General features: G+C 33.9%; 8 protein-coding genes across 8 annotated transcripts in view; 4 read left to right on the forward strand and 4 right to left on the reverse strand.

Annotated features, from left to right (window-relative positions):
* ERF2 overlaps window positions 1–348 on the reverse strand; it is a gene marked incomplete at both ends in the record, with an annotated part of 745 nt that extends 397 nt beyond the window's left edge. The window contains one exon of the mRNA XM_001645664.1: window positions 1–348. Coding sequence (XP_001645714.1) covers window positions 1–348 — 348 coding nt within the window.
* Window positions 349–839: 491 nt separating this feature from the next.
* On the forward strand, window positions 840–1,967 carry MAP1 (methionine aminopeptidase MAP1; the record flags this gene model as incomplete). The annotated part of the gene is made up of 1 exon (XM_001645665.1): window positions 840–1,967. One exon carries the CDS (start codon window positions 840–842, stop codon window positions 1,965–1,967), a length of 1,128 nt encoding a protein of 375 aa, XP_001645715.1.
* A 692-nt stretch (window positions 1,968–2,659) lies between these two features.
* On the forward strand, window positions 2,660–4,312 carry CCT6 (chaperonin-containing T-complex subunit CCT6; the record flags this gene model as incomplete). The annotated part of the gene is made up of 1 exon (XM_001645666.1): window positions 2,660–4,312. One exon carries the CDS (start codon window positions 2,660–2,662, stop codon window positions 4,310–4,312), a length of 1,653 nt encoding a protein of 550 aa, XP_001645716.1.
* Window positions 4,313–4,540: 228 nt separating this feature from the next.
* Window positions 4,541–6,373, reverse strand: NUP42 (FG-nucleoporin NUP42; the record flags this gene model as incomplete). The annotated part of the gene is made up of 1 exon (XM_001645667.1): window positions 4,541–6,373. The coding sequence occupies one exon, from the start codon at window positions 6,371–6,373 to the stop codon at window positions 4,541–4,543; it is 1,833 nt and encodes a 610-aa protein (XP_001645717.1).
* Window positions 6,374–6,686: 313 nt separating this feature from the next.
* Window positions 6,687–7,583, forward strand: ARV1 (sterol homeostasis protein ARV1; the record flags this gene model as incomplete). Its single annotated transcript, XM_001645668.1, has 1 exon — window positions 6,687–7,583. The coding sequence occupies one exon, from the start codon at window positions 6,687–6,689 to the stop codon at window positions 7,581–7,583; it is 897 nt and encodes a 298-aa protein (XP_001645718.1).
* A 112-nt stretch (window positions 7,584–7,695) lies between these two features.
* On the reverse strand, window positions 7,696–10,302 carry VPS34 (phosphatidylinositol 3-kinase VPS34; the record flags this gene model as incomplete). The annotated part of the gene is made up of 1 exon (XM_001645669.1): window positions 7,696–10,302. The coding sequence occupies one exon, from the start codon at window positions 10,300–10,302 to the stop codon at window positions 7,696–7,698; it is 2,607 nt and encodes an 868-aa protein (XP_001645719.1).
* Window positions 10,303–11,296: 994 nt separating this feature from the next.
* Kpol_1043p52 (uncharacterized protein) lies at window positions 11,297–12,049 on the forward strand (the record flags this gene model as incomplete). The annotated part of the gene is made up of 1 exon (XM_001645670.1): window positions 11,297–12,049. The coding sequence occupies one exon, from the start codon at window positions 11,297–11,299 to the stop codon at window positions 12,047–12,049; it is 753 nt and encodes a 250-aa protein (XP_001645720.1).
* Window positions 12,050–12,198: 149 nt separating this feature from the next.
* Window positions 12,199–13,002, reverse strand: ORA1 (oxidoreductase; the record flags this gene model as incomplete). The annotated part of the gene is made up of 1 exon (XM_001645671.1): window positions 12,199–13,002. One exon carries the CDS (start codon window positions 13,000–13,002, stop codon window positions 12,199–12,201), a length of 804 nt encoding a protein of 267 aa, XP_001645721.1.
* Window positions 13,003–13,086: the final 84 nt, after the last annotated feature.

Genomic DNA, 13,086 nt, shown 5'->3' on the forward strand with positions numbered 1-13,086 from the left:
AAAAAAGATAACTAATAGCTTGTACCCATACTTGGTATGCCATAACTTGTGAGTCTCGAAGATAGAGAACAGAACCATCGGAGCAATTATTAAAAACATCACTATTAATGATAAATGTTTCTTGGTTTTGACCGTCCTGAATCTCCCACCAAGGAAAAACATATAATTAGTAACCTCAGGAACATAATGGTAACCTCTCCCACGTAGAATATCCACATCACCATCAATAACAACAATCCAACTGTAAACCCTTTTAAACCAACTCATCTGTTCCTCTTGAGCATCTTGATCTCCTAATCCTCCAGTACTATGAGTTTCCTTATCAAAACTACTCAACGACTCCTGCATCGCAACTCAGCACTCTTAAATTCTAAAACAAAACACTTAGTAACCCATAACAAGTGCTAACAAAGTCACTGAACCAATCAATTCAATCAATAACCAACTCTTTATATCCAATATCATCAACTTTAGTCAAGATCTAGGTCTTGTTTTGAATCATTTACAGCTTTCTTTTACAACCAAAATAGAGCTCATTGCAAAATTCAAATCTGAAAATTGTTTGATAAAACAAGATGTATAAAAGTTTAAAGATGATTGTAGATGTTGTAATGTATGGTTATTGGTCTTATATTTGTATCAACAGTGGTGTTCAGTGGTGTCAGATTGTTTGTAATTGTTGTTGAGCTAGTTCCCAGGTTTTTGTTTGGTTCAGATTGAAGGTTTATTCGTTAACTTTTGAGATTTAGAGATTCCATACAACAAGAGTGAAGAGGAAAAAATTTTTACTTTTGAGAGTGTTTACTTTGTTTAATAAAGGTCTGAAATTTTGATTTATCATGTCTAGTGATCAGATAGTGTATTGTGCTGGTCTTCAGTGTGGTAAGGAGACTACCTCTCAATTAAAATGTCCTATTTGTTTGAAATCTGGTATTGAATCTGTCTTCTGTGATGAATCATGTTACAAGGACAACTACAAAGCTCATAAGGCTTTACATTACAAAGATGGTGATGATGACAAAGCCTCTTACGATCCTTTCCCAAAGTTCAAGTATACTGGTGAATTGAGAGCTTCTTATCCGTTGACTTCAAAGAGATATGTTCCTGAAGAGGTTGTTAAACCTGATTGGGCTGCTAATGGGTTGCCTATTGCAGAACAAAGAAATGATAGATTGAACAAGATCCCTGTTTACAATAAGGACCAGATCAAGAAGATCAGAAAAGCTGCTATGTTGGGTCGTGAAGTCTTGGACATTGCTGCTGCTGCTGTTAAGCCTGGTATTACCACTGATGAAATTGATGAAATTGTACACAATGAAACTATCAAGAGAAATGCTTATCCATCTCCATTGAATTATTATAATTTCCCAAAATCTGTTTGTACTTCTGTTAACGAAGTTATTTGCCATGGTATCCCAGACAAAACCGTATTGAAAGAAGGTGATATTGTCAATATTGATGTATCTTTATTCCACGATGGATTCCATGCTGATTTAAATGAAACTTATTACGTTGGTGAAGATATTTCGAAAGAGGCTATTAACACTGTTGAAACTTCAAGAGAATGTTTGAAAGCTGCCATTAAACGTTGTAAGCCAGGTGCCACTTTCCAAGAATTAGGTGATTATATCGAAAAACATGCTAAAGAAAATAAATGTTCAGTAGTAAGGACTTATTGTGGTCATGGTGTTGGTGAATATTTCCATTGTTCACCAAATATTCCACATTACGCTAAAAACAGAACCTCTGGTATCATGAAACCAGGTATGGTCTTTACAATCGAACCAATGATCAATGAAGGTGTTTGGAAGGACGTTACTTGGCCAGATGACTGGACTTCTGTCACTCAAGATGGTAAATTGAGTGCTCAATTTGAACATATGTTGCTAGTAACAGAACATGGTGTTGAATTATTGACCGCCAGAAACAAGAAATCCCCTGGTGGTCCAAGACAAAGAATTAAATAAGCACAGTACTATATATACTAATAGCCTATAGTTGTTTATAGACAAGAATAGACCATTGAGAATATTTGTTTGTATATAGTTAAAAACTTCATATGTGAGGGCGTCAATTAAGTGAGAAAGTGAGTGAGTGAGTGAGTGGGTGAGTGTTAGTTAATTTGTTCCCAAAGAATTAAAAAAGTAAGAACCTTGGTGGTAGTAAAAGTAGCTTTGCAATATCAGTATTGATGGTATTAACCGTAACATGTACCAACTTCCACCTTCATAATTGCAAGCATTCAATTATATAACAGTTCTTGAATTTGAGCAATATAATACTTATACATAGAGATAGATATACATATACATCTTTAGATAGATCAAATACGTCCTTCCTGTAGTTAACAACACTGCTTCTTATTTGTCTGTATATGCCAAAAAAAGAAAATATAGAGAATGAGAAAGAGAAATTCTAAACCACGTGACTTTCATTTTTTTAAAAACTTGAGATGATCACGTGCTACTGTGTATACCGGGTAACTTGAATATCAAAGTGGCGAAAAGTTTTAAGCCCAAATCAAATTTGAATAAAAGAACAAGACAATACAAGACAACACCAATGATGTATTTAAAATCACATAAACAAAGCTCCAAGAACATTGGGAAAGGACTACCAGGACTGTGTAAGCAAGTTTATTTTTTGAATATATTGAGAGATGTCTTTGCAATTGTTGAATCCTAAGGCAGAATCGTTGAGACGTGATGCAGCTTTGAAAGTTAACGTTACCTCCGCTGAAGGTTTACAATCTGTTTTGGAGACTAACTTGGGTCCAAAAGGTACTTTAAAGATGTTAGTGGATGGTGCTGGTAACATTAAATTGACTAAAGACGGTAAAGTTCTTTTGACTGAGATGCAAATTCAGTCTCCTACCGCAGTGATGATTGCTCGTGCTGCAGCAGCTCAAGATGAAATTACTGGTGATGGTACAACTACCGTTGTTTGTTTAGTTGGGGAATTATTGAGACAAGCTTATAGATATATCCAGGAAGGTGTACATCCAAGAATCATTACCGATGGGTTTGAAATTGCTCGTAAGGAAGCTTTACAATTTTTAGATGAATTTAAAATATCAAAGAATCAATCTGAAGGTGAATTGGATCGAGAATTCTTATTACAAGTTGCAAGATCTTCTTTAACTACTAAAGTTAACCCAGAATTGACAGAAGTTTTGGCCCCAATTGTTACAGATGCAGTATTGAATGTACAAAATGAAGAAAATAACAGTAATATAGATTTACATATGGTAGAAATAATGCAAATGCAACATTTATCCCCAAAGGATACTACTTTTATCAAAGGTTTGGTTTTGGACCATGGTGGTAGACACCCAGACATGCCTTCTAGAGTCGAAAATGCCTATATTTTGATTTTGAACGTATCCCTAGAATATGAAAAAACTGAAGTTAACTCATCATTTTTCTACAGTTCAGCTGAACAAAGAGATAAATTAGCTGCAAGTGAAAGAAAATTCGTTGATGCCAAATTGAAAAAAATTATAGATTTGAAAAATGAAGTTTGTGGATTAGACTCTAACAAAGGTTTCGTTATCATTAATCAAAAGGGTATTGACCCAATGTCCCTTGATGTCTTGGCAAAACATAATATCTTAGCTTTAAGAAGAGCTAAAAGACGTAACATGGAAAGACTACAATTAGTTACTGGTGGTGAAGCTCAAAACTCAGTAGATGATTTGGATCCTTCAGTTTTGGGTTATTCAGGTTTGGTTTATCAAGAAACCATTGGTGAAGAAAAATTCACCTATGTTACAGAAAATAAATTACCTAAATCTTGTACTATTCTAATCAAAGGTGCAGCCCATTATCAATTAAACCAAACCAAAGATGCTGTTAGAGATGGTTTAAGAGCAGTTGCGAATGTTCTAAAGGACAAGAATGTGGTTCCAGGTGCAGGTTCTTATTTCATTTCAGCATCTCAACATTTGAAGACCGCTAATATGAGTAAATTAGGCGCTAAAGGTAAAACAAAGACTGGTATAGAAGCATTTGCAGAATCTTTATTGATTATTCCAAAAACTTTAGTTAAAAACTCAGGATACGATGCATTAGATGTACTAGCATTATGTGAAGATGAATTAATAAGTGCTGAAGATAGTGAAGAACGTAGATATGTTGGTGTCGATTTGAATCTTGGTGATTCTTGTGACCCAACAATTGAAGGTATTTGGGATTCCTACCGTGTTATCAGAAATGCCATTAATGGTGCAACCGGTATCGCAAGTAATCTACTGTTATGTGATGAATTATTAAGAGCAGGTAAGTCCACTCTAAAGGAAGGTGGTGCTCAATAATAATTCTATAGATAAAGATGTATACAGTCTTTGATAAATCAATAATTAACATTGCACTTTAAGTAGTTTGTATTTTATGTCATTTAATTCATTTTAATATCTTTTGAAACTAAAAGATTTAGAGCCTTTAAAATTTATTTAAAGTTACGTTACCGATGTTATTATTAATGTTCTATATTGTTTATATGCATTTTTATTTACTTGCAATTATGCTAATGGATACCATAATTAGGTACAGAGCACCATTGGTGGTGGTATATCTGGAACTCCTCCTAAAGTGAAACTTTCAGATTTAAATTTGGCTAATGTCTCTTCTAGTAAAGAATCAGGTTCTCGCTTATCATCATCTGATGGAGCACCTTGGTTAAGATTGGAACCTGCCATAGGAGCTGATATAGTCGAACTAGACTGGGAAGCAAAAGGTGACTGAGGTTTGACTCCCATATTTCCAAATGGTGAATTTATATTAGCATTTGATAGCCCGAACGGTTGGGATGCTCCATTCGAAGGAGTTGTTGTAGCTCCAAAAGCAGACTGAGCTGGAGTTTGGTTTTGTCCTGTTTGTTGTATAGATCCAAAAGGACTTTTAGCTGTTGAGCCAAAGGCTGACGATTCAGAAGGCTGAGAGCTGAAAGCTCCAAATCCAGCAGCACCTCCATTTGCTACAGCACCAAAGGCACTTGATGTATTTTGTCCAGCAGGAGCAGTTCCAAATGCAGGAGTGTTTGTCGACTGCTGGCTTTGGCCAGAAACAGAAAGAGAGCCAAATGGTGATTGATTCTTTTGTTGGGTAATAGCATTATTTTGAGCACTACCAAAACCTGAAGTACCAAAACTGGATGATTCAAAGGCAGATGCAGCTCCTTTATTCTCATTACCCTGTAATGAACCAAATGGAGATGTATTGGCCGTACCCTGACTACTTCCAAATGAGGGCTTCCCAAAAGCAGAACCAGAACCGAATGTACCTTCTACTTGGCCAAAAGATGTAGCAGTTGATCCAAAAGCTGGAGCTCCAAATGCTGAACTTGTTGCTGAACTTGAACCAAATGGCTGCGTTGATGCTCCAAATGCTGGCTTTCCAAAAGCACTACTCTCAGCACCACCAAATGAACTTGTATTACCAGTTGTATTGGACGGAGCTGAACCAAAAGAAGGTGCTCCAAACGATGATGAGGTTGTGCTTCCAGCTCCGAATGCATTAGAAGTTGAACTAGGAGCTCCAAAAGCAGGTTTGCCAAAGGCACCCCCCACAGATGCTTGATTGGTCTGTGATCCAAAAGTCTTTGATCCAAAGCTTGGCGTACCAAATGCTGAGCCTGCACAAGCAGATGGTGATTGAACAGAAGCACCTAAATTAGATGATCCAGTTCCCATAGTAGAACGAAATGGTGATTCAGAAGCTCCAAAATTTGGTTTACCAAAAGCATTATTTGCAGAACCACCAAAAGCACTTGTATTTGCACTACCACCACTAGTAAATGGATTTGAACCAAAAGCAGGATTTGAAACTGGGGCATTTAAATCTAACGGGAAATTACAAAATGGGGCTGTATTGGTAGTTCTACCAGTTTCCGATATTTCTTTTGTACCTTTCTGCAAATATCTAGCAGCCCAGTCTGGATGGGCCCTTATATGATTGAAACATTTTTGCATATCAGCCAATCTGGCATTCAACTGAGACTCATATTGAGGAACTGAACCATTCTGACGAGCTTCATAATATTGAAGCCTAGACTCTTCCAACGAATAATCCCTACCATTTATCAAATTTAATGCACAAGGCACCTCTGAACTATAAGAAGAAGCCAACGGCTTAACTTGGAAATCCTTGGATTCATTGATATCACCAATTGTACTTTTTTGTAAATAATTAAAAGAATTAGGACTGATGAAATTTTTCAACTTCTCTGCATCAGATTTCCCTTCTTTATTTGCAGTTGAGCCACCATTCCCATTGTTTAAAACATGAGCAAACTTACAATTATTACCTTTGTTACAATAACCTTGTTGGAAATATTTGCAAGGCGTAGAACTCTTGCCCCTATTGTAATATGACATTGTCCAACCTAAAAGTAACACAAATATCAAATACACAACACACCAGTACCTTTATTTGTTACTTCTCTTTAATCAACTTGTGTAGTTTCTAGTTTCTTATGGATTCATTTCTTAAATATTCGATATGCTGAAAAGTTTCAAAATTTGATATTGACCTCATCGCAAGATTTAAAATAAGAGAGAACCTATACAACCAAACCATTGTAATAGATTTAAAGATGTAGCTGATGGGATATTGGGTGGATAAGTCATTGAGTTTATTGTTGTTGTTAAAAGGTTGGTGAGTTGTGGTAATCTTTTGTTTCTGTTACCGATGATATGTATTGAATGTACTAAACATGCTGAGTCGCTATATACAGTTTATTCGAATAAGCATATACAACTGACAGATTGTAAGAATTGTAACCAAGTGACTGATAGGTACATTGAGATTGATAATGTATTGTTGTTTATGGATTTGCTGTTGTTAAAGCCAGGTGCTTATCGACATTTGGTGTTCAATTCTTTGGAATTGAAACTCTCAAAGTACCCTGAATCCTTGCCAGTGGAGGGATCTCCACAGGAGAAGAGTAAGATTATTTATAGTAACTTTAAGAATTGGATTGTGAAATTTGATACTACTAATAGGTTCTGGATCCTTCTGGTGGCTTTTGAGGTGTATTTGACATGGTCTGCAGAAGAACATATATATGGTTTAAATCAGCAAAGAGTTAAAGACGATAAATATTTATTACTGAATAGAATACTTTCTGCTGACCCATTGAATCAATATTTGAGTTATGCAGGATATTGTATTGTAGATATGCTTATATTTTACTATTTGATTTTATTCTGTGTCTTAAGAGGATTGCAATGGGGAAAAGAAATGAAATATAGACGTGAAATTTTATCTTACACTATTTTGTTATCTTATGGTGCTAAAATTTTCCCAATTCTGATGTTAATTTGGCCTTATGATACATTCTTTTCAATGAACGTCATCCAGTGGGTGGCTAATTTGTATTTAATTGAATCCCTGAGAATTGTGACAAGATTGCCATATACTTCGATACTATCAATTTTTATATTGGTCACGATTATGAAAGGAACAATATCTAGATTATTCTTAATATCATGCTTTGGAAGTTCAATCGATGAGATTAAGTTAATGATAAATTCAGAAATTCAATTCCTTTTACAAAAATTTAATGTCTCTACAAACTTTCTCTAGTTTTATTACCAATTAATTGCATTACTTATAATTTATAAGAAAATATATATTTATATATCATAAAAATAATAAAAATCTTTTTAAAAATTCTCCTCTCGATATAAATATAGATTTATGCCCTCCAGTATTGAGCTAAATTATGTAGATGATCTATCACTAAAGGTAATAATGCATTGACACTGTCATTAATTAAGTTTTGGAAATGGACAGTAGCTTCTTCCTCGGACATGTCCAAGTTAAATCTTTCTTTAACTTTTTGTATTGATCCTTCAGGGTCAATACGAATGTCAGGAATATTCGATGTTTTCATTAATTCAAATAAATTCAATATCAATCCAGCATTTCTTCTTAGAATAGAGTATGCAACAAAACAATAACTTCTAAATTTATCATAGTTTGATGATTCAGTGCCTCCAAATGCTTCTATAATTTGCGGAGGTAGTTTCATTAATGGTGGAAATGGCTTTGGGTCCTGACCCAAAATATACCCAAAATCTGCATGGAAAAAATGACCATCCGTAGTTATCAACAAATTATCCAAATGCCTATCACCGACACCTAAAATGTATGTAATAACACAATAACCTGCACATGATTTCACAAAATTTTCCATGACCCATTGTTGCACACCCAAATCATTACTTTCATCAGGGAAATGGTCTCTAAAATATGGTAGAATTCCACTATATTGACTCAAAATAGTTGCCATTGTATCATTAGGAATAAATTGAATAACACCATCTTGTGGACCTGTTGCTAGAATTTTGTATGGTAACAACTTCAAATCAACATTTTCATTCTTCAATAGCTCGTTCATCAAGCTAATAATTTGTACCACCAATTGATCTTGCCTCAAATCATCACCAACCTTATACATGATTGCGTAAGGAGTACCTATTTTCGTTTTAAAAGTTATTTTTAATGGAGATAATGAACTCTTGAACACTCTAGAGGCTTCTGGATCCACGTCTGTAACTAATGTATCTGGATCAAGAGGTAAAATTGTAGGATGATGTTTTAGACGCTGTCTTACCCTTGAAGTCAAAAGGTGAGTCAGTAGGTCTTGTTTCTTGCTTGTTGATTCTTTTAACTTTCTAATTTCATTACAACATTCACGTAATAAGTCAACCAATTTTATTTCTTCGGATAAATCTAATTTTCTTTCTTCTGCCAACCTGCTCCAGAATGATTCGATAATCTGATCCAGATATGGGTTATCTGAGGATTCTGATTTCAAATACCAGTAAAAAAAGTTTCCTAATCTTGCATTTTTAATTGCTCTCCTAATTAGGAATTCAGCTAAAGGTGAAATGACAATAGTTTCAGCATTTGGAGATATTGACGACGAGTTTATAAAATTGTTAATTTGTTTTTGTTGAGATGCCGCATAATTAGATATGGATAATGCCTGTGATGGAGTTATATCTACAATACTAAATTCACTATTAGACTTATCAGAAAAAGTTGATAAACTTTCAAAACATACTGCTTGTACTAATTGTAATAGATATAATTCCAGTTCTTTATCTGAAGCTTTTTTTAATCGATTTACCGCATAAGCCCTAACCGAAATATTCTTGTATGCAGAACCCAATAACTCAATTGCATCATCAACATCAATTTCTGCCCATGAATCCATTAATTCCAGTACTTCTGTTCTTTCTGTTTCTTCTGATAGGTTTGTTGACTGTAGTAACTTTGTCAATGCCTTTTTATTATTTACAAGGAAATATCTATATTTCCAAATGGAACTTTTTTCATGAGGAGTCAATGTTGTGCCAGGAGGATAATTAATAACTTTGTTTAGATAATCTCTTTTCTTGGCATCTGGTTTCAAATGTTTATCCAAATTTGAACGTTTTGAAGCTCTTTCTAGTCTTCTAAATTTTTCCTCGATTGGGTCATGGTTGAACTGATCAGGGTCATAAAACTTTAAAGTTGAATTATACTTATCACCTAATGATATTTTGGTTTTATTTGTATTATTATATGTTACTAATTCCGGATTAAATTCTGAGTTATTCAAAGTTGGAATATTAAGTTGGGTATCTGTATTCTGTGAATCTGTGAATACAACAGGTAATTCAAAAACTGGGAATTCAATGTTTAACACAAACACACCTACAGGCCAACTACGTTTCTCTCTTTCTTTTTCTAGCATCGGTATTGTTATCTCATCTAACCAATCCACTTTTCTGATCTCTCCTTGATAGTATTTATTTAAATTATTACTAACTTTATTATCATCAATAACAGTTAAACTATTCAAATCATCATATTGGAACTTCAAAGACTCCAGACCTCTCTTCAATAAATTATCCTTCCCATTGAATATCGACGTCTGCAATATGAAGAATGGTATTTTATTTATTCCATCATATTCCCATAATATTACTCGGAGTTTACTAGATAAACTTAATTGACTAATTGAAATTGGTAACGTTAACCAATGATCCCATTTACGCAAATTCTTAAAAGGAATGTACGGCGTAAATTCGGGGATTGTCAATATCCTACCTGTCTCATCGTCAAATATTTGCACTGACACTAACATATCACTATGTGGGCTTACATTAGAAGCTGTTTGTGTCAATCTTGGATCCTGTATTCTCTCAGAATATTTCAATAGAGGTTTGTAACCTTCCAAAGACTTGACCTTCACTCTAAATGGAACATTCAATTCTTGTGAAACACAAAACGTCACACTTCGAGACCCCATACTATCAGCAATACTGTTCTAACCCAAAAAGAGAATAAATTTAACTTCTAATATCACCAATTATATTTTTTTATTTTTTGTTAACTTTTTAAGGCAGCTCTTCCAAGTCCATTGTCCTCAATATCCCCAAAATAACAAAAGATAAAATAAACAAAAAAAAACCTAACTAGAATCAAAGAACTGTATCCAACCAATGTATATCTTAAGAAATTAATGTTAATTCCAACAATTTAACGTCAGCAATTCATCGTAACCATCCTTTAATGTATACTATATTATTCTTAAATTTTAAACATTATACAATATGTTAAAGGTCAAATTCGTCATTTTCAATGTCATTTCGGACCCAAAAAAGAAGCTGAAAAATGAGAATCGGAATAGGTCACATGACTTGATCATGTGATATATGTCATGTGATCTACGATTTAATTACCCGGACATAAAATAATCACGTGGTTTATAATATTGTCAAGTGCCTGAAAAAAGGTCTTCTCGTTTAAAAATTGAACCAAACCAAACCATCAACCCATCAAACCATACCATACCATTCCTTAAAAAAGAGATGATCTAAAAACTCTCATCAACAATAAAGTATATATGAATCCTATTCAATCAGTAGTCTGATGATGTTGAAATTCAAATGAATGAAACTTGAATTGATTGTCTATTCTTGGTCCCAATTCTATCTATGCCTAGCTATATTGCTAATCTAATATATATCAGATCATAGTTTGCCTTATTTGCTTGAATCATATCATGTCAGTGTTGTCACCATTCTTATAATATTTATGGATCGATGCTCTGTAATTCCCATTTTCTTCTTTATCGGTTTCTCTTGTCTGATCTATTAGATATTTGTCCCTTTTATTATACGTTTGCGCATGCATGCATGCATCCATCCATATCTTTGGCAAGATCAAAGCTAACTGTTGAAACTATCTCATCCCTCATATTTATGTATTTAAAAGTAGGAAAAGGTACAGTGGATGATTGAATGTCGGTTTTAAAAGAACTTACAACCTTGACCAAAACAGAATATATCATGTCTGATAACGAAGGCAAGAGTTCTTCCTTTGCATTTTATGCATTTCTACAAATTTACAAATACTTTCATCATGATGGGGACCAACTTAAAGGGATAACTTTAAGTGTAGTAGCTGATAGGTTATATCCCAATGAAAGGTCCATTTCAACTGATTCCAAGACTTCTCTTTTCGTTACTTGGAAGAAAAAAAGGTCAAAGATACATATAGATGATCCCTATGCCTTGAGAGGTTGCATTGGTACTTTCGCAAAGTTACCTATCAAAGAAGGTCTAGAAAAATATTCATTGATTGCAGCTTTAGAAGATAGTAGATTTCCACCAATTGCTGCACATGAGTTACCAAAACTTAAATGTAGCTGTAACATCTTACAGAATTTCAAAGTTATTTATGATGGCAAAGCTAAAAGGGGTGACATTAACAATTGGGAACTAGGTACTCATGGTATTGAATTAAAATTTAAAGACCCACATTCTAAATCACACTTCAGTGCTACTTTCTTGCCAGATGTGATGACTGAACAGGAATGGGATAAAGAGGATACTTTTCTTAATCTAATTGAAAAGTCAGGTTACTGGGGAAACGCTAAGGATGTATTAAACAACTATCAAGACTATTTCTTAGAGGTGATAAGATATGAAGGTGTTAAAAGTTCTATCACATATGAAGAATTTTTGGAACAATTAAATAGTTTACTAAATTGATCTCTGTAGCTATTCATGATGCATCAAACCTTTATATACCATTAGTTCTACATAATTGAAATTATAATTTTGCTCAAGTAATGTACAATATTGTTAGAATTGTCCTCTGGCTATATACTTATATCAGTTTATAGAAGTATGTAACTATCTTATCCACGATAGATATGGGATGCAGAAGCTTGGCATGTTGGGAATACCAAAACATCAGCGATAACGGTATTCGATTTTCTAGAAGTGGTGTAAACTATCAAATCAGCGATGTCATCTGCATATAAAGGAGTAGTGTTTTCATAAACTTTATCTGCCTTTTCTTGGTCACCTTTATATCTAATTACAGAAAATTCAGTGTTAACCATACCTGGTGCAATTTCAATAACTCTGATCTTTGTATTAATCAATTCCTTTCTTAAACTTTCAGTGAATGCTTTAACTGCAAATTTAGTTGCACAATATATAGATCCTGTTGGGTAAGCTTCTATGCCTGCAATTGACCCTAAATTGACAATATCACCACCATTTTTAGCCTTGAATATTGGAAGTACAGCTTGTGTTAAACAGATTAATCCAAAAACGTTAGTCTCAAACATACCTTTAATATCCTCATTCTCGATATTACCAATAGTATCACTTCCTAATGCTTTACCTGCATTGTTAATCAATATATCAATATCTTTGAATTCTTCAGGTAATTTTGCAATAAATTCTGGGATTCTATTAATATCAGAAATATCTAATTCTTCAACATGAACCTTAGATTCTGGATATTCTTTACAAATTGTTTCCTTCAACTCTTGCAATTTTTCTAATCTTCTTGCAACTAAAATTAACTTCATATGACCATTGGAGGCATCTAGATATTCTAATGCAGTGGCTTTCCCAATCCCTGATGAAGCACCTGTAATTAATACAGTTTTACCAGCCAACCTTTCTGAAGCCTTTCTACCCTGTGACATTTTTATAACAATGAATTGGTTCAGATATCAAACCTCTATGATTCTGGTGACAATCGTTATTTTGAAGTTACTGTTTTAAACATA

This window comes from Vanderwaltozyma polyspora, genomic scaffold, assembly GCF_000150035.1.
Source record: "Vanderwaltozyma polyspora DSM 70294 KpolScaffold1043 genomic scaffold, whole genome shotgun sequence".
NCBI classification, from domain to species: domain Eukaryota; kingdom Fungi; phylum Ascomycota; class Saccharomycetes; order Saccharomycetales; family Saccharomycetaceae; genus Vanderwaltozyma; species Vanderwaltozyma polyspora.